The sequence below is a fragment of the Mustela putorius genome, unplaced genomic scaffold (assembly GCF_011764305.1).
Source record: "Mustela putorius furo isolate JIRA1106 unplaced genomic scaffold, ASM1176430v1.1 tig00003858_pilon_pilon_pilon, whole genome shotgun sequence".
NCBI lineage: Eukaryota > Metazoa > Chordata > Mammalia > Carnivora > Mustelidae > Mustela > Mustela putorius.
The window spans coordinates 7,988,155-8,012,577 of NW_025422010.1; the positions used below are offsets into that span (position 1 = coordinate 7,988,155).

Genomic DNA, 24,423 nt, shown 5'->3' on the forward strand with positions numbered 1-24,423 from the left:
GTAGTAACTGGGTGATCAGTCTCTTTAAAGCTCAGAGTTTAAAGTAACTACTACAGGTACTTGACTGACTCCCAAAGAACACAGCATATCATTGCAGAGAACCAAACACCATCCTTGTATAACACAGCTGGAATCACATAAATAATTAAGAATGTGTCCTTGGAAAAAAGGAAATAAGCAAAGCAAAATGAGTGACAGTTATAAATCATACTTCTATCGTTTCAGATTTTATTTTCATAATTATCTTGTCATAGAAGCAATAATCTACATTTTCAGAGCAACACATTTAAAATTGACTCATCAAAGAACTGGAAAAAATAGGAAGCACAGATTCCATACACAAATACCATATTACTCTGCCTATGTACAAATACATTCAATATATTAAATATATTTCTAGATTGATTTCACTTATAACAGAACACTGAGTATTCGATTCTGAGCGTATTCATGCAGGATTCCACTTTGGTAAAAGTGATGACATGAGTTCTGGAAAAGTTTTTCCTGCTGTAAACACACATTTCCCACTCCTGACCACACTGTCAGGATCAAGACTTCTGTACATAGAAAAATAAAGTGCATGAAGATGGAACAAGGGCTCTTTCCTGGACACCACACAGAATAACCCTGCCGTCAAAGGAATAGCCCTAAGTCTCGCTCGTTAGTTCCTAAGTGTGGGCAGGGAGGCGGGAAGAGGCTGCACTTGAAAGAAATAAAGCGTTCCATGTTGTTCCGGGTCAGCTGCCCTGCTGGTACAGAATGCACTCAATCACTCCTTATTTCTAATATGTAAAACTTAACACTTTAGTCTATAAACAAATAATCTATCAACAAATGGTCGAAGATACCTTTTAAGCGCTGCCAAATCTGTTTAGACATATGGCTGCTTAGCTCACATGAGCATGACCTCGAGACTCCCGAAGTTTCCGACGGGATCTATCGGGTGCAGCAGCAATGGCGGGCTCTCGGAAATGCGAGCACGTCATTCAGTGCACACGTCTACATGCAGCCTCGCTGGGACTGGTCAACGTTCGTCTCCGTACAATTACTGAAAATGAGCTGCTCCCCGCAGAGCTATGCAAGTAATGCGAGGAATCAAAGCATTAAGTTTGTTAGTGTCTTAAATCAGATCTTCAATAATGACTTTTGCCCAGCGCACCTGCCATAGAGGCAGCCATCCTGGCTGAGCCCTCCTCTCCCTCAGAACCAGCTGGGGCTAAAACCAGGCTTCACGATGGGCCCTGCTGTCTTCAGGGAGCAGCACACTGCACACCGGCTCTGGCAGGCCGGCTCCAGGCAGAGGCAGACGGGCGTACCACCGGGGACCACTGTGGGAGGCAGAGCCGCATGAGCGAAAAAGGAATGCTTCTCGAACAGCCTTCTACAAATACCTACGAGGACTGACATTTTGGCAGCTCACTCCCCTCAACAGAAGCACTTCGGAAACAGTTCTTCCCTTTCCAGCTACGCATCTGCGGTATACACAGCACTGCCATCACGTTACTGTCCTGCTGCAGCTCTGGATGAATCAGAAATTATTCTGGAGGGAAGAAAGGTCTATATTCTAGATTGACAGGAACATTATCCCTTTGTTAGAATGCACAACAGTCCTCATTAGTTCCCGTTTAGCCAAGAACCAAATGCATTTGGGGACAGCCGCCATGTGTTTTTTTAGGTGGAAAAAAATGGATTTCAAAAAGGAGTTGAATATAGCTTCAAAACTTTCAGCTTACACATAAGACTTCAAACGTACCTTTTATTGGGCTAAACAATAGTGTAAGGTTCAAAACAGCATCCTGTCCCAATCTTACCTCCGAAGAGATTTCAAGATTTGATCATCTAAATGTATCTAATATCACTGGGGATAAACTTCCTTTTCAAAAAGGTTTAAAATACTACTTTAACTGAGTAAACTTCACTTTTAGCAGCAATTATTAAATAAAACACAAAGAAAATTCTGTAACAATAAATCACAAAAGCCCAAGAGAAAAGAATTTCTATCCCTAGTGTCCCTTTTGTTTAGAACATACTTGGTGGCTTGCAAATTTAAAAATCAACTGTATTAAAATGTGACAGTATATTTTTGTTAATTCCTGCTGGTATCTTAGAAAGGCTCTTATGGAAAGAAAAAAAGTGTTTTCTCATAATGGGTACTTAGGGAAATGAAGACTAAACATGGAGTCTTTATTAGCATTTTCAAAACCATGACTGAAATGAAGTCTGGATCCCCTTAGACAAGGTCCAAGTCTGTGAATGGTGTGTCAGGATTCTTCTCTTCCTTTCTGCGGCAGAGCAGGATCCTAGCACAGGCCTCCCGCATACTCATCTTCGTCTTCCTCCGCAGTGGGAGCGGTGGCGCCCTCTGACTTAGCCTGTGGTGCTGCGGATTTCTTCTTGATCCCCCCTCCTGGGACCACCAAACTCAGGCCCAGCTTAGCATACTGTCAATGACAAAGCATGTTCTCAATAGCCCCGTAACCCGAATCTCAACACTCCCCCTTTCAACAGCAGCGATCTGTAAAAGACAAATCTTCATTTTCTACCTCAGGAAAACCAATATGACCATTTAGATGGAAAAACCACCACAACGGAATTCACGACTGCACCGCCATCAGATGGCCTGTGACCAGGACATGACAGGTAGACAACTGGTAAAAACTTCAGTTATGTGCCACACTTAGGAATGGGAGATAATCAGGACACACAGAGTTAAGTAATACTTGCAGTGCCTACAAAATAAAGATCTGCTGAGTAAATGAAGAGTTAAACTAGGGACAAAGTCTTTAAAAATAATCACTTACAAAAGCCTACATAAGACTATATCTGGAAAAAAAACAAAAACAAAAACAGATTCCTTCTACATACATTCTTACAGAAAAACAAACAAACAAAATCAACCAACCAAACAACACTCAAGATCTCAAGCTGATCTGATACCAAATCAAATGAACAGGGGCTCAGAAGTCTACTGAAAAGTCAGAGTCACAGCTCACATTCTGCAGACAGCAGCGTGTGAGGCCGTTTCTCACAGGCAGACCACTCTAATACGTAGGACAGGCTGGCAGGACAGGGACCAGCAGCTTACAATAAGTTATTGGAGGTTTAGAGACTTCATTACTAACTGGCATCACACAACCAGCTGTCACAGCAGGGGGCCTCCAACAAGTCTAAGGAATTACAAAGGCCACTACCCAATAAGCCTCTTTCAGACAGGGAAGCCTAAAATACACTTAAAGTAAGGAACCTTCAGAGGTCAAGGGGTAGTAGGAGAGGCTGAGACATGGAGCCCAGTTAAAAAATAGACACATACAGTCAACACCATTAGTTGGTGAGAGAAATGGCTATACATGCGCCTCACTGACATGTCTAAGCCTGCGGTCAAATTCAGTGCCAATGCCACGTGCCTTTGTAAGCAGTGGCTGGAGGTATAAAATAGAGGGGGAAATCTCACAAGTCCATAGGAGAAAAATCATCTCACTAGAAGCCTCCACCTGTCAAAAGGAAGGACAAAAGGCACTTACATCATTGTCCATGTACTTGAAAAGCGGCGAGTTGCATACTTCGGAGACTTGGTCTTGGTCTTGCTGGTCATAGCCTTCGAGAAGCTGCTCCAGTGCAGCACAGTCTTCGCTCCCGCTGAACCCTGGGATGCTACAGCAAACGCGGGTCACAGGGCTCCACCTGCCCCCCGGGTCCTGTCTCCCATCCCCCGGGGTTCTGCCTCCCGCCCCCCAGCAGGTGTTTGCCAATAGCTGGAGACAGTCTTGTTAACAAGCGGCTAGCAGCTGCGATGCTCCAGACATCCCACAATGCACAGGACAGGCCCGAAAGCAAAGAGTTAGGCCGAAATGTCAACAAGTGCCCCGACTGGACCACACCTCCAACAAGAAATGATCTTCCCAGGGGCGCCTGGGTGGCTCAGTGGATTAAAGCCTCTGCCTTTGGTTCAGGTCATGATCCCAGAGTCCTGGGATCGAGCCCCGCATTGGGCTCTCTGCTCAGAAGGGAACCTGCTTCCCCCTCTCTCTCTGCCTGCCTCTCTGCCTACTGTGATCTCTGTCTGTCAAATAAATAAATAAAATCTTAAAAAAAAAAAAAAGAAAAAAAGAAATGATCTTCCTATTACATGTAATCTGAGAACATTTCTTGACTCTTTTTTTGTTTCTTTTTTTTTTTTCTCAGAAGGCAAAGGGAACAAAATCATTCTAGTCATTCACTCCCACGAAATTCCCAGGAGAAAAACACAGGAAAGATCCTAACTTGTAAAAATCCTGCTGAAATGGTAAGTGAGTCCTCCCACCACTATGAAATTTATTAAAAACCAAAACTAGCTTCATGGCCAAGAACAGCTGTCTGAGCAGTGACCTTACACTGAGAAATAGAAATGTTTACACAGCAGAAGTCCGGCAGGGCTGCCAACATCTTACCTGTAGCTCTCCCTGACACACCTCTCGGCAGCCACGTAGTCATTTCTGTGGAGATGAACTAAGACTTGAGCAATTGTTTTCTAAAACAAAAGAGGGGATTATGGTCCAAACTGACATCTATTTATTAGTAAAGTCAATCCTGACATCTGGAATTTAACAAAATTTTAAGAGTCCTGTTTTATCTACAGAGATTGATAAATTCTTAGGAACTTCCACAGGACACGTGAGCGAGAACACCCCGCGGCAATTCCGCTGAGCACACAAACCACCCTGTTAAATGCAGACTGTAGTCTGGGGGGTTCCGAGACGAGCCTGAGACTGCTCGCAGGTGGTCCCGATACTGCCAGTCTGAGGACCACAGCGACTAAGACAACTTAGCACACAACCACCACATGTTGTAAAGAAAATCTCTCTTAACTGTCTATATGGGTTTAATCTTCAAAAGGGAAATCCTGAAGCAGCACCTGTGACTCCACAACACTTCAGAATTATTAATAGGAAAATTAATATATTTATTTAATATAATTAATATATTTCCTATTAATAATAGGAAAAAGGTGAATGAACAAATAAAAACTTGAGATAAGAGGGACAATACTATTTATAAGCCAATCAAGGCATTAATAAGACCAAAGATGTGACTGGTAAGATCTTATTGGCAAACAGCTCTTCAAAAGGTGTTTTTCGATCTTTTTTTCTTTATTTTTCAGATGACTTTTATTGATCTGTCCTTAAGTTCACTGAACATTTTATCATCTCCATCATCCAATATTTTACTGCAGACATTTGCTTTTTCAGTTTCAAATTTCTCATTTAGTTCATTTTTAGTTTCTATTTAAAACAAAATAAAACAAAACAAAAACACAGTCCTTTCATCCATTCATCTGTTTACTTTCGCATCTCATGGAATAGTTAAGATAGGAGCTTTGAAGTTGTGACCTGGTAATTCCCACATCTGGGTCATCTCTGGGTTGGCACTGGTTGTCTTCTGTTGGGAACTGGTGCCATTTTCCTGACTCAATCATGCTGGGTGTTCTGGGACAGTACCCCAGACACTGTAGGCGCTCTGCTGCATAGACTCTGTTACGATTCTCAGGAGAGTGTGGACGCTTTCAGCAGGTTAAGCCAGCAGTCAGGCTCAGATGCAGATTCTGCGCCCCTGTGGCGGGCGGCCGCTCCAGTCTTCAGGGCCTCTGCTGGCGGCTGCGGCTCAGCTCCAAGCAAGAGTGCTGCCAGGGAGCTGGGAGTCCTGGGTAGTGATCAAATCTTACTGCCACTCTCAAAGCCTATGCTCTGCTGCTCTGGGTCTGTCTGCCACATGCAGAGCTGGAGGGTAACCCCAGGACTTGTGTGGGCACCTGCTCATACCCACACTTGAGATTTCCTTCCCCTCCTTCCTGGGTCTTTCTCCTTGCTCTTAGCTCATTGTCCTAGCTTCTCTGACCAAAGAGATTCAGCCTCCTGCGGTGTTTCATCTGCTGCACCACTGTCACAGTCGCTGCTCCATGACTAGGGCTCACCCTCAGAGCAAAGCCAGGGGAGAAACAAGAGAAGACAAGGAGGCTGCTTTTCCCAGTCCCCCCAGTTTCGGATAGATGGGTTCCTTGGGCATTGTAGCTGCTGGAGCCTCTGCTGCCCAGCTCCATGACTGGGGGCTTCTCTCAAGGAAAGCCACAAGAAAAAACAGGGAAAATGCTGGAAACCCACTCCTGTAATGGCCGCTTCTCCAAGTGCTCACTCCTCCTGCTTTTATTTTTCAGAGTTCAGAAGTTTTTGTATTTTATCCAGAAGTTTTAGTTGTAATCAGCAGGAAAGATAGGCTATAGTGGGCTTACTCCATCTCAGCCAAAATTATTTTTTAAAATATCCGTGGACTGCAGTCTTACACACATAGCTATACCAATATGAAAAATTAACAAATATAAAGCCAAAAATAAGCACTTTCAAAACATACCTTATAACAAGTTGGATAATTCTCAATCTCCTTATAAATATTTTTTTCTTTCTGAATAGAAAGTGCTGCCTCATCAAACCTAAAGACAAAATGAAGAAATGTCAAGTAAGGCAGCTCTAAATCCTCTCAAACAGAGATCACTGTTCTATTAGATATTACAGATTCTGGCAAAAGTAAGAAGGTATCAGGCATTTTTAGCAATTGCTCTACAACACAGTTTCCATGAGCTCTGCACATCTGGCTTATCTTTTAAACTCCTGATGTGCCTGTTCATGCATCAAGCAAACAGACAAAAAACAGAAGAACTCAAGGACAGGTTACTTCAAATGGAGTAGTTTAAGTCTGGTAAAGACCATCCATTAATGCGCATCTAGCCAACTCAACAACAAACCGCTCTGCAAACTTTTGTGAAAAGTATTAGAAAAGCCCCGATTTAATCATCCCAGAGTTCTTTCCTTCCAATAAAGCCATCCAGACCCCCAAGAGCACTGCCTGCCTGCTAGAGAATTCCCTCCCCCACTCTGTCCTCACTGCCAGAATCTCCACTGCAGCCTCAGTGACCCAGAGAAAACATCTACCTTTCATCCCCAACATTGGCCTCTCACCCATTTTCTTTTTCTTCCATCCCACTCAGGTGGCAGGACGAAGAGGAAAGGCATCACTAGCACTGTTCCCCCAATCCTCCAAGGCCCTCGCCCTTCCCCTTCCACTCAAGCCCAGCACACCCTAAGCAGCTCCTCACCTCTTCGTACAGGTGTATCACTGTCCCTGTCTGGGGACTCTCTTCCTGGCGTCTGACCTGTATCTAAAGGAAGTGTGTAGGCCTCACTCATCTCTCTGACCCCAAAAGCCAAAATGGCAAAAGCTGTCTGCACTGTTAGGATGCAGCAGGGGGGAAAGCTCTTTCGTGATTATATTAAAATATAAAAATGTTATACTACACTTTTCTGTGAATAATTAAGATCTGTGCACATGCATATATGCACACACACATGGTATGGCTTGGTTTAACTCAAAGGAGTTGAACTGAATTTTTGTGGACCGTGCCCTTGTAACTTACTACCTCATACAATAAGGCTTACTGGAGAAATGCATTCTGAATTTCCAAAGATCAACATGCTAAATTCTGGGAACAGGGGCGCCTGGGTGGCTCAGTGCGTTAAAGCCTCTGCCTTCTGCTCGGGTCATGATCTCAGGGTCCTGGGATCGAGCCCCGCGTCGGGCTCTCTGCTCAGTAGGGAGCCTGCTTCCGCCTCTCTCTCTGCCTGCCTCTCTGCCAACTTGTGATCTCTGTCTGTCAAATGAATTAAAAAAAAAAAAAAAAAAGTCTTTAAATTCTGGGAACAAAGCCAGTTTATAAATTGGGCATGGTAGCAGACTTCTAAGATTGTTCCCCAAGATTCTTGCTCCTCATATACACTCCTTGTACAGTCTCCTCTTGAACGTGGGCACAATCTCTGATTATGATGGAACTCACTCTTGTGAGGACAATCCTCAACTGACCTCAAGCAAAGCAGAGAGAATGTTTGGATGGGGCTAACTTAATCAGTGAGGTCTTCAAAGATCAGGGATTGAAAGTCAAGAGAGTCACTAACCTCGAAGCAGCAGCAAACTGCCATCTTATAAACCATCCAGAGGGCACAGGCCAAGGATCTACAGGCTATAGCACCTCTAGAGCTGAGAACTGCCCCTAGCCAATAGCTAACGAGAAAACATGGGTATGTGTCCTCTGGCTGCAAGGAAAGGAATCCTGCCAACAACCAGTGAGCCTAGAATAAGATGGCAGTCATACCAGACCAGACGCCTGGGTCCGGCCTGGTGAAACCCTGAGCTCAGGACCCAGCTATATTGGGCCTGGACTTCTAACCTGTAGACCTGGGAGCCGGTAAGTGATTCTGTTTAAAGCTGTTAGGTTCGCGATTATTTGTCATACAGAAAAGGAAATTAATATGAAGGATTATATATACCTGTATCATTTGTAATTATGACCATGAGCTTATCCCAGACTATTTTATAAACATTATACCGGGACATAAACATCCAGATGACATCATTCTAGTAGAAATCTTAATGTTTTGAATTTTTCATATATTTAAGTATAAAGTCTGCATTCTTCCCACATGACTTAATTATTTCCTTGGCATAAAAATAGCATTTCCATGTGCTAACAGCTAGCGAGCAAAACAGCCATCTAAGAGAAATATTTACGTGTAATAAAAAAAAAATCAATGAGCTTGACTAAAAGTCCATGAAACTGACATATAAAGCCAACTGTTTTCAACTGTATCCAGGAAATTATTCATAAGTTATTATAATGAAACCCAAAGGTAATTCTTAATACTCCTAACAAAATAAAATACATGTGATTTTGCTAAAAAAAGAATAAATTGTTTTTATCTTCCTGTAATTAAAATGTAAGGCCCACAAAAATTATGTGCATACGACAGGAAATTGTCACAGGACTTCATACAACCCAGCTTTCATATCTCCCTCAGCATGACTCAAAACCCATCCTCTGGCCCCAACTGCCTCCTAAAGTCTGGAACATATGTTTAGCTACCTATAAAACTTTCAGCCCACATCATATTGCCAACTAAGTTTATCAACCCAATAAACCTTGGCATGACAATGGACAGGACAAAATTAAGTAAGATGGAAACCCAGTAATTATACAGGATTAAACTAGTACCTAGTCCACATAACACACACTCAGGCCTCCCTAAGTTTAGTATCTAGTGACTGTCTCAGTCAACTGGTAAGAGTCTGAGAGCCTTAGAAGTGGGGAGTCAGCTGGGGTTGGGGGAGTGGTTAAATGACAGAGAAGTCAGACTCTCCCCCTTGTTGGGAATCATGACAAAGCTCTGGAAAGCTCTGGATTTGGTTACCTAGTGCTAACCACACAGTGTTGTCAACCAGCTCAGCTGCCACAAAACTTCTCTGGAAGGCATAGGAATGTAGTCTCTGCTTAGATCAATCGGAAAGGCCTTTTCAGGGAGGGAACAAGGGCACTGGTACGGACTGATTTAAGACCCCACAGATGCAACCTAATTAAGTCTGACTCACTTTTGAATTATGGCTCTCTGAAAATGGGGGAAGAGCAGGAGACTAACACAAACATATTAAATAGGTTATTTAATTTTGCTACACTAGTTATAAACTACTGTTAAGTTAGCATTAAATATTACTGTAAAAATATAAGCATATTATCTCAACGTAACAAACATAAAATTTTAAATTGCATACTATGCCCTATTAGATATTTCTGTGAAAGCACAAAATTACTGTTTTCTTTTAGACAAATGGCAGCCCCAATTAAGATTATAAGGATAATATATATTCAAAATACTCAAATATCACATAAATTTTCTCAGTTATCTATTAATAAAAATCCTCCAGGTCTTTCTCACTCTGCACTACAAAAATTCATGTGACACAAAACAAACTGAGGGTGGCCGGGGCGGGAGGCAGGGTGGTGGGGTTATGGACATTGGGGAAGATATGTGCTATGGTGAGTGCTGTGAAGTGTGCAAGCCTGGCGATTCACAGACATGTACCCCTGGGGCTAATGATACATTATATGTTTATAAAAAATTTTTTTTAATTATTAAAAATATAAATAAATAAAATAAAATAGCAAAAAAAAAAAATCATGTGACAGCTGATTTATAATTCTTTCATACTATTCATACCCAGTGGTAGTTTTCAAATATCAGATTCCTTAACACTGCTGAATAAATTTATATCAATTTTTATATTATACAACTTGAATTATTTCTGTAATTTTTTTTCAAAACATTGCATGAAATACTATCATTTTACAATGCATTTTTACTAAAAATGAAAAAAAAAAAGCAAAAAACAAATTCACAAAGTAAATAAAAGATGCACTGGTTGCCCTAGATTTACAAATGTCCACCTTTCCAGCATCTCCATACCACTCTCCACAACTGTGAATAATACTTGGCATTTGTTCTAGAATAATGGTTCTCATTACACACATTACAAGCAATCAGTACCTTCTGGGAATGACAGTGGCTACCACCACTCCATGGTGGAGCTTTCCAGAGGAATATGACTGTGTAGCTGGAAAACACTGCTCAGCTACCATCCTGGGGAGGTCCTGGCCCCCCTCCTCCCCTTTGCTACTCCCCCTACAACCCAGCTTTAGATAATCTCAGTCTGGAAAACAGAAGCGGAGCAGATGCAAAAGCAGAAAGACCCTAGGAAAGCGGAGGCAGAGTCCCTGCCTATACAGAGGGGAGGCTTACTTTTTGCCCCTACCTCCAACTTACGCTTCTTAGGCCTTCAGTAGTTAAGGGGACTCAGGCCCTAAAAAGACACTGGGGAACTCAGGGGAGGACCATTAGGGGAGTGGATGAGAAAAGGAGATGAAAGTATGTCAGAACATGCCTGTCTGCCCTAAAATTAGTAAAGGATACCATTCCCTGTTTCTACACGTGTAAAACCCTGCTCAAAGGGTCAGACTCTAGGAACTATTTTAAAGTTCAGCTTTTCTGTAACACCTGGGACCATCACCACAAACATTTCTGGTTTTGTAAGAAACCCTTCCAGCGGAGCGCCTGGGTGGCTCAGTTGGTTAAGCGTCTACCTTTGGCTCAGGTCATAATCTCAGGGTCCTGGGATTGGGCCCCATGTCGGGCTCTCTGCTCAGCAGAGAACCTACTTCTCCCTTTCTTCTTCACTCACTCTCCCATTCGCTATCTCGGTCTCCCTCTCAAATAAATAAATAAAATTTCAAAAAAAGAAAGAAAGAATGAAAGACACACTTTCAGGGACTAACTGAACTTACTCTACCACCATTTATAAGTTGAGAATTGCCACAGTTAGCATTCCAGTTGTTTGGATTTCTAGGAAGCCAAGAGAATTAAGACAGATAAAGGTAATGACCCAAGGCTGATATGTATAAATTAAATTATGACTCATGGCTTAATACAAAAGTCCTAATTTAAAAACAAAATAAAAGCACTATTCTGTTTAGACCAACAAAAAAAACCAAATCAGTGTAACGAAGTCTTATGAAATAGTCCATCTAAATACCAACATGCACGAGTTACTAATTCTATTATTTATTCTGATGCCACTTTATTTTAGAATCTGTAGTCCTCATTAAGACAACATTTAATTCAGTCTCAGAGAGGGGTCAATAGATTCTTTATTCATTTGTTTTTTGGTTCCTTCACAGAATTATCTTGCATCTCTTCTGTCACTAGGGAAGTAGAGACACATGTTAATGAAAAAACCTATCTTCAAACTTCGAGTTTTCTTTGTTTACCTTAAATACAACTAAATAACATCTTGGCAAACAGAATTTTATGAATGGCAGAAAATGTTTCCTAAGCTTAAATTAAGGTAAAGTAAAAAACAAAGGAAAAATCAATAGGATTCTAGGTTTCTGGGGTCCAACTACTAATGCCTTAAGTCATATGTTGAAAGGACGAAAAAACAAACACCAAATACCCTATTTAAAGACACTACTTGATTGGCGGGCGAGAACCTGTCAGTTTTCGTGGGTGAGCACTTAGGGTAGCTTGTTATCTATGCTTATACAGATATTTCTCCTCAAGAAAAACACATTGTAACTTAACCTAATAACATGAAAAAAACTGCTCTCATGTTGCTCAGCCAGACTGTAACCAATAAAAACACAATGCATGATACATTTTGGCATCAGATTAAGAAAAACCGCAAATTCTGATATTTAATATTCTACCTTGTAGACCTAACTCTTTCTGCTAGGCAGCCTGGTGTGCCTATGGCTCACACCAAAAAGATTAACAAGCCTTTCCCCAAATCACTTCACAGTTCCAAATGGGGACCGAAGGGTTACCTGGACACACAGGAACACGGTTATGGAAATCTCACCTGCGTCCTCGTACCAACAGTCTGGAGGCTTTTCCTAGTAATTCAACTGCCTGTCGTAAGCGTTCCTCATTCTGAAGGAATCAAAGAGAAGAAACTATTGGCTGCTTTAATCTAGGAATCTTTTTTCCTCCCAATAGTTATTTGATAAATAAGTAACAGCATTTGATCAAGATGGCGGGGGGAGGGGGTGGAATACCAAAGCTGTTAATCCATTTTATTCACTAATCAAAAAATACAGTTGAATTATGAGCACAGAAAATTTTTACAAAGCAGCCACAGCATTTCTCTATTTTCCTACATGCTGTGGATCTGAACACTCTAAGTATACAAAGGAAAACAAATTCAAACTTACTTCAAACACATTAGCTGTCTGTTGATATAACTGTACAGCTTTTTCTGGATCTACATTTTCTATAAGCCTATAGTAGACAAGAAAATGGGACTTATATGAGAAATAGAAAACTTATTTTTCAAAGGTCTTTAGTAAGACAAACAGCCAAGGGCTTCTATGCAGAGAGCTGTGTCCACACTCACTTGCCAGCTCGCTCCAATGCCATGGCTGCTGTGTCGGGAGTGCCATTTTCTAGGTACATCATGCTGGCTTTCTCAATCAGCTGAACGGCCTCAGGGAGTTTCTGCATCTCCTTCAGACAAAGGATACAGGACAGAGCAGTAAATGCATCAACTTAAATGTAACATTAACAAACTGAAATTCATTTTATTCCTAATTCATGAAAGTAGATGATTCACAATGTTATACAACAACAAATATATTTAAGATGAAATACCTTCACATGGTTACTGTTCCCCATCAAAGCCTCCTTCAGCCAAACTAAAAAGGTATTGGTTAGTTTCTACACTGAGTTCATCACTTTAGAATTTCAGAAGAACTATACAAATGGAAGAACCCAAAATGCTTGCTATTAACTTGTTTTCTAAGATTTGTAATTCTTTCAGTGTTTACTGAGTCCCTACTACATATAAAGCTCATGGCAATGGCTTTGAATCCCTACCACATATAAAGCTCATGGTCATGGCTTTGAACTGGCAGCTCAAGGGCTGTACCTCATTTCCAAGTGCATCTTGCTTCAGTAGTTTGAAATCAGATCCTTTCACAAAGGTTCTGTTCTATGGCTTCCTACTTTTAAAAAAGATCACAAGCTAAGACATCAGTAGGCTTGTGGGTTGGGGCTGAATAGCAGCTGTCCTGGGAGGCATGATGCCTCCTGGCAGCGGCTGCACATCTCCCCGCTCCTAACTGCCCTCCACACCTGGGCCCATCTCCTGCACACCAGTTACTCTCCATGCCCTGAGCTCATCTGAGCCTGCAGCACTCTTCCAAGACGAGTGCCTCCAACACACCAACTCTGTGTCTTACTATGAAATCACAGATCTCGACATCCTGTGGCCCTTACAACATCTCCATATCAAAACTCTTCTTAAAAAAGGAACAAAAGTCATTTAAAAGCTAGACAAAGCTTATAGACATTATCTACTTAGAATTGCCATCCTAGATCTTAAAGAAGGCTCCACATCGACAGCTCAAGGGTTGTTTTCAAGTCTGACTATTCAGTACCTGAGTTGACAAATTCTTTATGATACCAAACTGGCTGGTCTCACTCTTACTGACTTGCACATTTAACTTTTTTGTTATTTAGTTATGGAGTAAAAAAGGATGGGCTGTCTTCTTAAAAGTTACACTATTTTATATGCTTCACCACATTCTTGTAGCATGCCAAAATCATCAAGAAGACAATAAAAATATGCCTATTTTCTGTGGTCTGTGTGCTTTCGTCACCTTACCACTTCTGTGGAGCAAACAAGATATAAAATCTAACAGCTGTAGAGGTTGGTCCAAACGGTGTCTTCCACTCTGCCTCCTTCTACATACTATCACGTCCTAAGCCTTGCTGGGGGATGAATATCAAGGTCTGTATGACAATCTGATGGAAATTTGAACCCACAGAATTGACACTGGGCCACGTAGCTCAGGACCTCTAATGCTGTTGAGGACTGTGCAAAGGCATTTAATATAAATATAAGAGCATACCAGAAAGCATTTTCTCTTGTCTTCTCCCCTATCCACTAGGTTTATTTTTTCTTCATTCAAAGTAGTGCCTTCAAATTCTCAAATTAAACAGACACTACAGCAATGGAAATTATAAAGACTTTTGATGAAGACTCAAGTCTTAGCACAGCTGTTAGAATATAAACTGAAGCTGTGAGGATTATATATTACAGTGTTCCCGCATTTTTGTACCTTAAAGGAATGTATCCTAATAATAAGCACAAAGTACACCAAGACGACAAGAGCCATCTGGGAGCTTCCTAGGAGTTCTCAGGGGGAACGGGGACAACAGAAGGTCAGGGCACATACCTAGCTCCTTTGGCTACAAAAGAAATGCTAGTTGCTGAGAAACTGCTGCTGATAACCTGGCGTGCATTACTTAATATCCACCTGGTTGTACATTTTATCCAGAAAAGGTTTATTCCAATGGCTATGTAACAGTTTCTTATAATGAAGCATCAAAATACACTTAAATATTCTATTATTAAAAATTTAGAAACTGCCATTTTTGTTAAGCAATATGCAATAAACATTTTTACACATCAATTTTTGCTATCTCTTTACAAGAGAGTCACAGAATTGGAATTCTTGGCTATGAAAATTCTCAAGGCCATTGATATATATTATCAAAGTAGTTTTTTAAATGACAGTAGAAAATCAGCATTTAAAAAGTTAAATGTAAAGAGCAGGAGAACTGTGTGTAGAGCATTATCTCAATCTATGTGTGTATATATGTGAAAATGTATGTACGTAGAAAAATAACTAGAAGGGAAAAAAACCTAAATACATTACTAACATTTTTTGGCATGTTCTACAATGACCACTTAAAAAAATATCAGCAAGATTATAAAAGTCACAGTAATTAAAAAAAAAAAACAAGTTTTACTAAAGTGCAAATTCTTAAAACAATGCTTTATAATAAATAATTCAGATAGCTTTTAATACATTAGTGAACATAAAAATGGAAAGGAAATGTTCGATTTCAATTGCTACTTGGCATACTTGGGAGAGTGAATATCATTAAATGCCATAAAGTAACGTTTTTTCTTACCACAACAGGATATCAATTCCCAGCCTGCTTTTAAGAAGCAGAAATATGAAAAGTGGCTCAGGTACATGAGCCAAACTATTTCACTCAACAAGAATCAGAATTAAATAGCCAATGCCAACTTTTATAAAACAAGCAAATATTTCTTCTTTCTATAACCCAAGGGTAGTAAAAAATACATATATTTGTAAATTTTTACTACATTACAATGTCCTGAAGTTCTCAGAAGTAGGGAAATCTCTCACATAGTTTTTTGTCTAGCAACAGTCCCCTGGTAGAAAGCTTAGAAACTTACTCAATACATTCTCTTAAATTTCACCTTTAAAACTCCCTATCAAGACACATACAATGTACCCTTGGGTCTGATTAGCATTACTTTGGAAAAGAAATCTTACCAACTCTCACCTTACAGCTAGGAGAGTTTTCAACCTCCACACAAATTTACTTTAACACCTTGTAGTTATTAATTTATTTTACCTACAGAACAGTTGTGGCACATTACTGACCTTCAACATCATGCCAGCTTGCTCATAAGCTCTGCAAAGAGAATACAATTTCTCAGATGAGATGATAATGAAATAAGGGGGAGGAGAAACCTTCTACCACAGATATGAGAAGTTATGTCAATTAAAACTGGCTCAGGCACTACATATTGCTTTAGGTTTTTAATAACATTTTATTTTCTTTTCATTTTCGTGAGCAATAATGCCTTGGAAACAACAGACAACTGAGTTAAAGGGATTTTTATTTTGCAGATGCAAAATTGAGTAAATCTCAGAAAGGTTAAAGGACTTTCTATCTGCAAACCTATATCCAAGTTTTGAAACAAGTAAATACCCTCCACAAAAGCAGGAGAAAGACTGTTTGTCTCCACAAGGGCTATTATTAACTATCAAGAAAGAGGGAGAAAAAAAATTCTAACTTACTTGTTTCTTCATAGGTTATTGGAGAAAATAGTCCTAAAAATATTTGGTGAATTGAATGTAAACACTGTATAACTTAGTTAGGAGGGACTTAGTCAGTTTCTAAGGGTCAGGTAAAGACCAAAACAAATGGAAATGATTATTTTATTTAAATCGATACAAAATAATTTACTATCAATGGATTTATAACTTAGAAAAAATTTACTGACCTATGGAAAAACAACATTTAAAACATTATCTCTAAATACATGAAAACATGGAAAATATTTACTTACTTGGCAGCATGAAAAAGACTGAATGGATGTAACAAAGTCAAAATTAAGGAAAAAAACCCGAATCAACAGTTTCCAAAGATCTACTATTTAAAAAACATGGTCATCTCCCCTTGCTGGTTCTAAAAGACAAATCTTACAATCAGATGAAGCAAGCATTTCACACCTGTTGATGTCTCTCACAACTACCTAATTCACAAAAACACTGAGGAAACACCACATAGATTTTTAAGCTATGTCTACTGACCATTAATCTGAAAAGTGTCACTGTAATGCAAAGTTATTATAACCATAATTTGGAAATGAGATAAAATTGACATTTTTTACTTAGTAAGTTTTAAAATACGTCAGGAAAATTTATTGCTTTAAAATATTTAAAAATCTTTCTTTAAATACCTAAGAAAGACTATATTTTTAAAATATTTATTGAGCAGTTTATATATTTCTAATACCTCCACTACTGTTTCATTTTCAGCACCTATGTACTTCCCTCACTTCATCCCAAGGAAAACCAGCATCAAGCAAATGCAGAAACAAAAGAAATAAACTCTCAAATACAGCTCTGCAAAACAGTGTGAACCTTATGATTAAAAGTCTCTCTGTAAATGCTCCTTCAGAGTCTAAATACAAAATTTTTCTAATTTTCTAATTTCTAATTTTCTAATTTAATAGCACTGTAGTCCACATGTAGCAAATTTCTAACAAAAGAAAACAATGAGCTTCTGTCCAAATCATCAAATTGTTGAATTTCTTTATAAAGGTTGAAAAAGATACGCCCTGTTATTCTCATGGGCAACAGCTTCTCTCAGGCAGGCATCTTTTGCTTGCTCAAACTGTTTGGCATTTTTAAAGGCAACAGCTGAAACAGAACAATAACAACACAAAACAGACTTTCTAGTCCATTGTTAAAAAAACTTCCAATCAATCGTTACCAAAATCTGCATCATGTAGGAAGCATTAGAAAATACCCTTATTTTAATCAAATGTGTTAAGTGTTATACAATGCTACTTTGTCCTAAAGAATTTTCTTACAACTTTTTGATTACCAATAACTTAGAAGTACTTTCAAAAGTCTGGTGTTTTGTTCTGTCAAACTGTATATTGCTGGCAATAAATCATTGCCGCTTCCACGCAAAACCAAGTCTTTTTAACAGCAGCACCTAAGCTTTGAGAAACTAGGATTGCATCAGTCAAACCAATACTCTGAAAGAACAGGTCCTGTCCCTAAAGACAGCACCTTACTTCACCAGTTTCACATTTAATCATAAAAACAGCACTTTAGCTACAGCTTATTCCATCTTTGAAATTATTTAGAAATGGAAGACCAATAAATACATTCAACATTTGTAAAATAAACCCTCCTTTGGCACAATCTTTAAATAAATGCCTAAAATATTAATAATGCATTTCTTTTACATAAAGCTTTTATGCTGTTTAGTGGGTTTCTATGTAAATGACATCTCCAGTGTCCAGAGAGCTAAAATATATTGCTCACTGTTGTAAAAATGTCATTACCAGGGCAAAACAATAAGGAGTGACCCTAAAATAGGATCTTCCAGATTTTGGAAAACTTGCTAAGAGTTGTTTACAAATAAGTAAAAAAGGATACTGTATAAAAAAATTTTTTAAACTCAAACTCTTAAAATTCTCTTTAATAAAACATTGAAAATAAACAAACTATTGAACTATTTTCATCCCTGGACTTTCACATTTTGCTTTAAAAAATGATTTTAATGATTAAATATATTTTGCATAACCCCTTAAAGAAAATAAACAAAGGATGATTTAATGGGAAAATATGACCTGAAATATGTATTTATGAAAGCAACTCATGGTCTTAGATGCTTGTAAAACAAACCTGTGATAAATTTCCCTCACGAGATTTGCAAAATGTTGTCCCCTCTAGTTACAAAAGCGTTCCTGTGTAAGGTGTCCATAGAATCCACATGAACTTTGAACTTTTAATAATTTTTCTTTTAAATAGGACAAATAATTTGCATAATTTGACAGAGAGAATTTAGTCAGGATTTAAATTTAAGTGTTAAAGACTCATTAGCTTTCTATTTACCTGATTTCTTTATTCTCTGGCAGCATACTGAAACTAAAGTCTACTAAAAGCACACTATGTAGGTGGTCTCTGTGTTAGGCTAACAAACGTGATCTGAGCGGTGCTGGAACACAACTGCAAATGTGTTCAGAGTACTTCAAACACTGCATTATGCTTTGTATCCCAAATAATGATGCATATGCTGAAAGCTGTCATTTCATGAGTAAATGCTAAATTTTTAGTAAGGTCCTTCTCTGTTGCATATTGCAGATTATTTTTATCTTATATACAGATAAATTTATTCAAATATTTATATAGCTTAACACTTCACGAACATTTATCAGCCTATCTCAAAAGTGCAGTTCTTGAAAAAAACATGTGCCAAACACACAAAGAATTTGCAGATCTGCTCAGAATAAGGCTAAATTAAAAAATAAAAAGTTAACAAAGAAAAATCTTTATTCTATTATAGGAAGTGTAATAGAGGTCTATGGCAAAAACTCCTGGAAATAGTATGCAACTGACTAAAGTTCAAGAATAATACACAAACAGCGGAGAAAAACCTGCAGCTATCTACTGCCAACCCTCCCCACCACCGCTCTCACGAGAGAGCTGCAGGTCACCGATCTCTAACTCAGCCCTCAACACAGCTGAAAATAACAACTGGGAGAAAAGCAAGGGCTTGGGCAGGTTTGTTTAACTGTTAAAATCTCACAGAAAGCATGAAGTGTAAGTATTTTGCCAAGACGTAGTTCTCGGCCTATGTTAAGACTACATACTGGAGTCACAGGACTACCATCACACGTACCTGCTTTTCCATACTCAGAAGCGGCACTGTCATAATCTGGTTTCCATTTTAAAAAACCAGTTTTCAGGCTAAAATGAAAAGAAGACACATTCAACTGACGTTCCCAACCACATTTATTAAGTCAGAATCCTGCTTTAATGGCTTTGTAGGTGATTTTTTAAAAGACACCTGTGCGAAGTCCCCACCCCGCCCACCTCCACCCAAATTCATTTACAATGAAACAGGCTCACCATTTTCCCTCTCTGTATCACAGACGTGGTTTTCTCCTTTTGAAATGTCTGGATAATAGCCAAGCACAGCAAAAATTCTTAGTGCATGGTCCCCGGGCCAGCATTACTAGGAAATGTGCTAAAAATGTAAACTTCTCCCGACCCAGACCTACAGAACCACAAACTCCAGGGTGGCAGCAGCCATCAGGGTACAACAAACCTTGAGGTGCATTAAAGCTTGAGACCCTCTGAAGCACGGCATCAAGCAAGCAGTTGGATTCCTGAGACAGAAGCTCAGGAGAGGCTGGAGTTATTAACTTAAGAACCACTAGTGTATGCCACACCAGGGACCTAGCTAAGATCTACCAGGGAGATCTTAAGAGAGTGACCTGCAAGATTGCAGAATACAAACGTTTAGGACAACGACACAGGAAGCCAGCAAACCAGGTTCAGAATTAGCCACCAGTGAACAGGAAGCGTAGCCAGAAAGATGAGAATGTTATGAAAACAATAGAAGCTGCTTTCCAGGATCACTACTGGTTTATCAGATGTCAAAGCAAAAGACCATCAATTTTGAGTCGTTATCTTACTTGCTCTTTCTTTAATATTTTATTTTTTTTTTAAATAATTTCAAACTTTCAGTGTAAAGTAACCCAGTGACCATCAAACTTAGGTGCGCTTAAGAACTGCTAAATAAATGCCATCTCAAATTCCAAATTTCAATGCAATTAGTGAAAGCCAGCTTACATGTAACGCCGTAAGGTGCTTCAAAGGAGCACCTTAACTGAAAGACACAGAATCCCCAATAGCCCTCAAAAGTACGCCTTTGTTTGTGACAGTTGTGTGAACCGCCCAGAAGTTCTAACTTTTAAGCAACATTTTTTGGCAATTAAACATATTTAACAGGGCGCCTGGGTGGCTCAGTTGGTCAAGCATCTGCCTTCAGCTCAAGTCATGATTCCAGTGGCCTGGGATGGAGCCCCCGCATAGATTTCCCTGCTCAGTGGGGAGCCTGCCTCCCATTCTCTCACCCCTGCTTGTGCTATCTATCTCTGTCAAATAAATAAATAAAATTTTTTAAAAAAAGTATATTTAACATCTGTGTTTGCATATATACTAAGATCCAAACGTGTGAGCAATTTTTAAAGCTTACCAAGAACATTATTGCTCAGAAAAATAAAATCCTTAAATAGCAGTCTAACCCACAAAACTGGGTACAAAATTCTAATCTACAAACAAAATTCTAATCCCCCACCCCTACCCTAAGGGTTCATTATAATCTATATATTAACATAATTTCTTAAACCCCACCCAAAACACAATACAGTCAGTTGTCTAACATGCTACACATGGAAAGAACTAGAGATTTTAAAATATAGCAAATCATCCCCAGTCAACTAAACACCTCTAATAAGAAAGAGAGAAGGCATTCTGGTTAATTTAATGGCTCTCTTAGTCGTTTTGATATTTTGGTCAAGAGTCAATAAGGAAATTCTGTTGAGCTCAACAGACCAATTTCCATAGGACCAAAACCCACAAAACCACTATTTGCTAGAGGGGCTTGATTAAAATTACAAAACTATCTGGAAATATTGAACCATATTACCACTAGAAAACAGAGAAAAACCCATTCTTCTCTCCTAAGCTCCTGGCTCATTTTTCCTGTCATCTACTAACAACTCTGTCTAGAGGCACTTCAAACATAACACGCTCAAGCCTGAACCCAATACCCACCTTCCCCATCCCTACCTGCCCATCATGTTCACACTTCAATATCCCCTATCTTAGCTAAAGGTCTCCCCTCCACGTCATCTCCTAAATTGGAAACCTAAGAGTCAAGTTTTTCCCTCCATATCCAGTCAAGTCATTAAAGCCTACCAATTCTATCTGACAGACGTCATCCAATCTTGCCTCTTCTATTGTTGCTTTTTTTTTTTTTTAAGATTTTATTTATTTAAACAGAGAAAGAGAGTGAGCACGAGCAGGGGAACAGGCAGAGGGAGAAGCAGACACCCTGCTGAACACGGAGCCCAAGAGACACCATGCTCTTGTTCTCAGGACCTGGGGGATCATGACGTGAGTCAAAGGCAGACTGAGTCACACAGACACCCCTTGTATTGTTACTTTTCTTTTTTTTAAGATTTTATTTATTTATTTGATAGAGAGATCACAAGTAAGCAGAGAGGCAGGCAGAGAGAGAGGGGGAAGCAGGCAGAGAGAGAGGGGGAAGCAGTCTCCCTGCTGAGCAGAGAGCCCGATGCAAGGCTGGATCCTAGAACCCTGGGATCATGACCTGAGCTGAACGCAGAGGCTTTAACCCACTGAGCCACTCAGAGGCCCCTTGTATTGTTACTTTAATTTGAACCCTCATCGTGAGCCTACTAAACCCTCATGGAAATTCACCTTTCCTGCCTGCCCTTCTCTTCCATTTCTCCCACCTTGAGGATATTAATTCTTCCTTACTTTGTATACCCACTGAAACTGCATACCTCTATTCTAACATTTAGTATTTTATTTTTACTCATCTGAGGACTTGTATGCCCGCCTGTGAATTCTAAGCTCCTGAGTTAAGGACTACTTTTGGTTGCCTTAATAACCCCAGTGGCTGGGTCAAAGATACACTTACTGAATATGCCAAAGTTCTCACTTTCCTCTCCCACTGTACATTCTCCATTTTGCTGCTGCACTTCCTTCACCACAAAAAAACCTAACCCGGTCCCACTGGTTATATGATCCCCAGAAAAGCTAAGGTTCAGGACCATCTGAGGAGCAGCCCCTTCATGATGGGACCCCAACTTCTCTGCTCTAGCTCATCCGCTGGCACTTCAACTACTCTACATTAACTATTCTCCTCTCATACTTTCAGGCCTGTGGACATACAACGTCCTATCCATAGATTCTGTCTCATAGGATTTGCCTTCTGTCTAAAAAATCTCCTATTTTCCAAGGCCCTGTTCCAAAATACCACTTCTGGGAAATCTTCCTCAATTCCACCAGACAGAATAAACTTCTCCCCCCACGCGCATTCTACCAAAGCAAAGTTAACACAGCTTTATTATGGTCCTTATTAAACAAACTATCCTAATACTTTTTTTTTAAGATTTTTTTATTCATCCATTTGACAGAGAGAGATCACAAGTAGGCAGAGAGGCAGGCAGAGAGAGAGAGGAGGAAGCAGGCTCCCTGCTGAGCAGAGAGCCCGATGCAGGGCCCGATCCCAGGACCCTGAGATTATGACCCGAGCCGAAGGCAGCGGCTCAACCCACTGAGCCACCCAGGCGTCCCTATCCTAATACCTTTATGTTTGCTCCCAGTAAAAAAAAAAAAAAGTAAGATTGTTGTAGGAATCTCCTGCACCAAAAGAGCTCCAGGATCTTACACACTGCCTGGAAGGGGTAATACAGTATAACAAAAAGAACTGGAATTTCTTCCCCTGTTCAAAAACTGGCGCTGCCATCTTTCAACTGTGCGGCCTTGGGCAAGTCATCATAAGGCTTGTCCAGGCCTCACCTCTTCTGTAGGTCGAAAGTTGTAAAGATCTCAGATCAGGTATAAAGCATCTAACACACAGCACCACACAGACTTTTTACGGTCTCTAACTGCCGAATAAAAATTCGTTGCAGTAATGACACTGAGGAGGAGGGGAGTGTTCAAAGGCCTGACTGGGCAGGATCAGTTCAATTCCCCGAATATCTGTTGGGTGCCTACTACGTACGGTATCAGGAGCTTGGGAGACACACAAAATGACTGAGGTGGCGCAAACCCCAGGACCCGAATACTAGGACGCGACAAAAGCCCCCCGGAATTTTCAGGGTACATCTGTATCCCCTTTCCCAACGCGAGAGTCTTTCAGAGCGCTGGTTCTCAGCAAGGCGATTTTCTCCGGGTGCACAGGGCAGTCGCCGCCACGGATCACGCGGTCCGGAGTGCCCACACCAAAAGGAGCAGAGCCTCCAGCCCACAGACCCCAGGAGAGAGTGGGGACGACTTCCGGCGGGGAGACCCAGTCCGCTTCCGGAGGTGCAGCAGGCCCCGCCCCGGCCCCCAGGCCGCAGCCCACGGGAAGCCACCGCCTTCAGGGCTCGCTCTCCCGGGCCCTCCCTCCAACTCCCGGACAAGGCCATCTTGGGGCACGGACCCAGCGGACCCTGTCTGAGACGCCCACTCACTATTTCTCTGCTTTGGCGAGATGCTCCAGCCCCTCATTTATCTTCTGAGCCGCCATCTCGAAGGTCCGGGCCCTGACGAGGAGGGGGAGAGCCCGGCTGAGGAGGCGTGGGAACGCCGAGGTGAAAGCCGGGACGGTGCCGTAGCCCCGCCGCTACGGGGGCCCGTAGGGCGCAAATCTAATGCGGCAAAGTAGTGTCGGGAACCAGTAGGGGCGCAGCTCTGGCACACACTGCGCAGGCGCAGAGCGCCCGTTTTCGCCTGAGCCTTGGGCGTTTAGCGCAAGCGCCGTGGGTACCGAGGGCCGTTCCTGCCTGCAGTCGCTCAGTAAATATTTATTGAGCACCTAATATGTCCCTGGAACTTTTCCAAGCACCAGGAAATCAGTGGGGAGTACAATAGACCAAAAAAATAAAAAATAAAAAATTCCCGCCCCCGTGGAGCTTTGCTTTTCTATTCACGTGAAACACGTTGGTGCTATAATTTATTACACTTACTCCATAGCTGGAATGGTGCTCATTCATCCTGCCTTTGAGCGCCAACTGTATGCCAGTCAGTAAGCAAAACAGACTATCAGTCTCGTTTACTGCCAAATAATCACCGGACACACAAATTGT

General features: G+C 40.7%; 1 protein-coding gene across 1 annotated transcript; it reads right to left on the reverse strand.

The window, feature by feature from the left end:
• Nucleotides 1–214: 214 nt before the first annotated feature.
• On the reverse strand, nucleotides 215–23,990 carry NAPG (NSF attachment protein gamma). The gene is made up of 12 exons (XM_004742699.3): nucleotides 23,809–23,990; nucleotides 19,431–19,498; nucleotides 17,350–17,434; nucleotides 16,579–16,596; nucleotides 15,887–15,917; nucleotides 12,799–12,908; nucleotides 12,617–12,683; nucleotides 12,265–12,335; nucleotides 6,382–6,460; nucleotides 4,428–4,507; nucleotides 3,522–3,651; nucleotides 215–2,441 (listed from the first exon to the last, which is right to left on the reverse strand). The coding sequence occupies exons 1-12, from the start codon at nucleotides 23,862–23,864 to the stop codon at nucleotides 2,301–2,303; spliced, it is 936 nt and encodes a 311-aa protein (XP_004742756.1). The 5' UTR covers nucleotides 23,865–23,990; the 3' UTR covers nucleotides 215–2,300.
• Nucleotides 23,991–24,423: the final 433 nt, after the last annotated feature.

Excerpts from the sequence above, each read along its gene's own strand:
- NAPG (XM_004742699.3), bottom strand. The coding sequence starts at position 23,864 with ATGGCGGCTCAGAAGATAAATGAGGGGCTGGAGCATCTCGCCAAAGCA. Across the intron at positions 12,336-12,616 it reads AGACAGCTAATGTGTTTGAA|AATGAGGAACGCTTACGACA; the intron begins GTAAGTTTGAAT and ends TGATTCCTTCAG. Across the intron at positions 3,652-4,427 it reads TGTGTCAGGGAGAGCTACAG|CATCCCAGGGTTCAGCGGGA; the intron begins GTAAGATGTTGG and ends CGTTTGCTGTAG.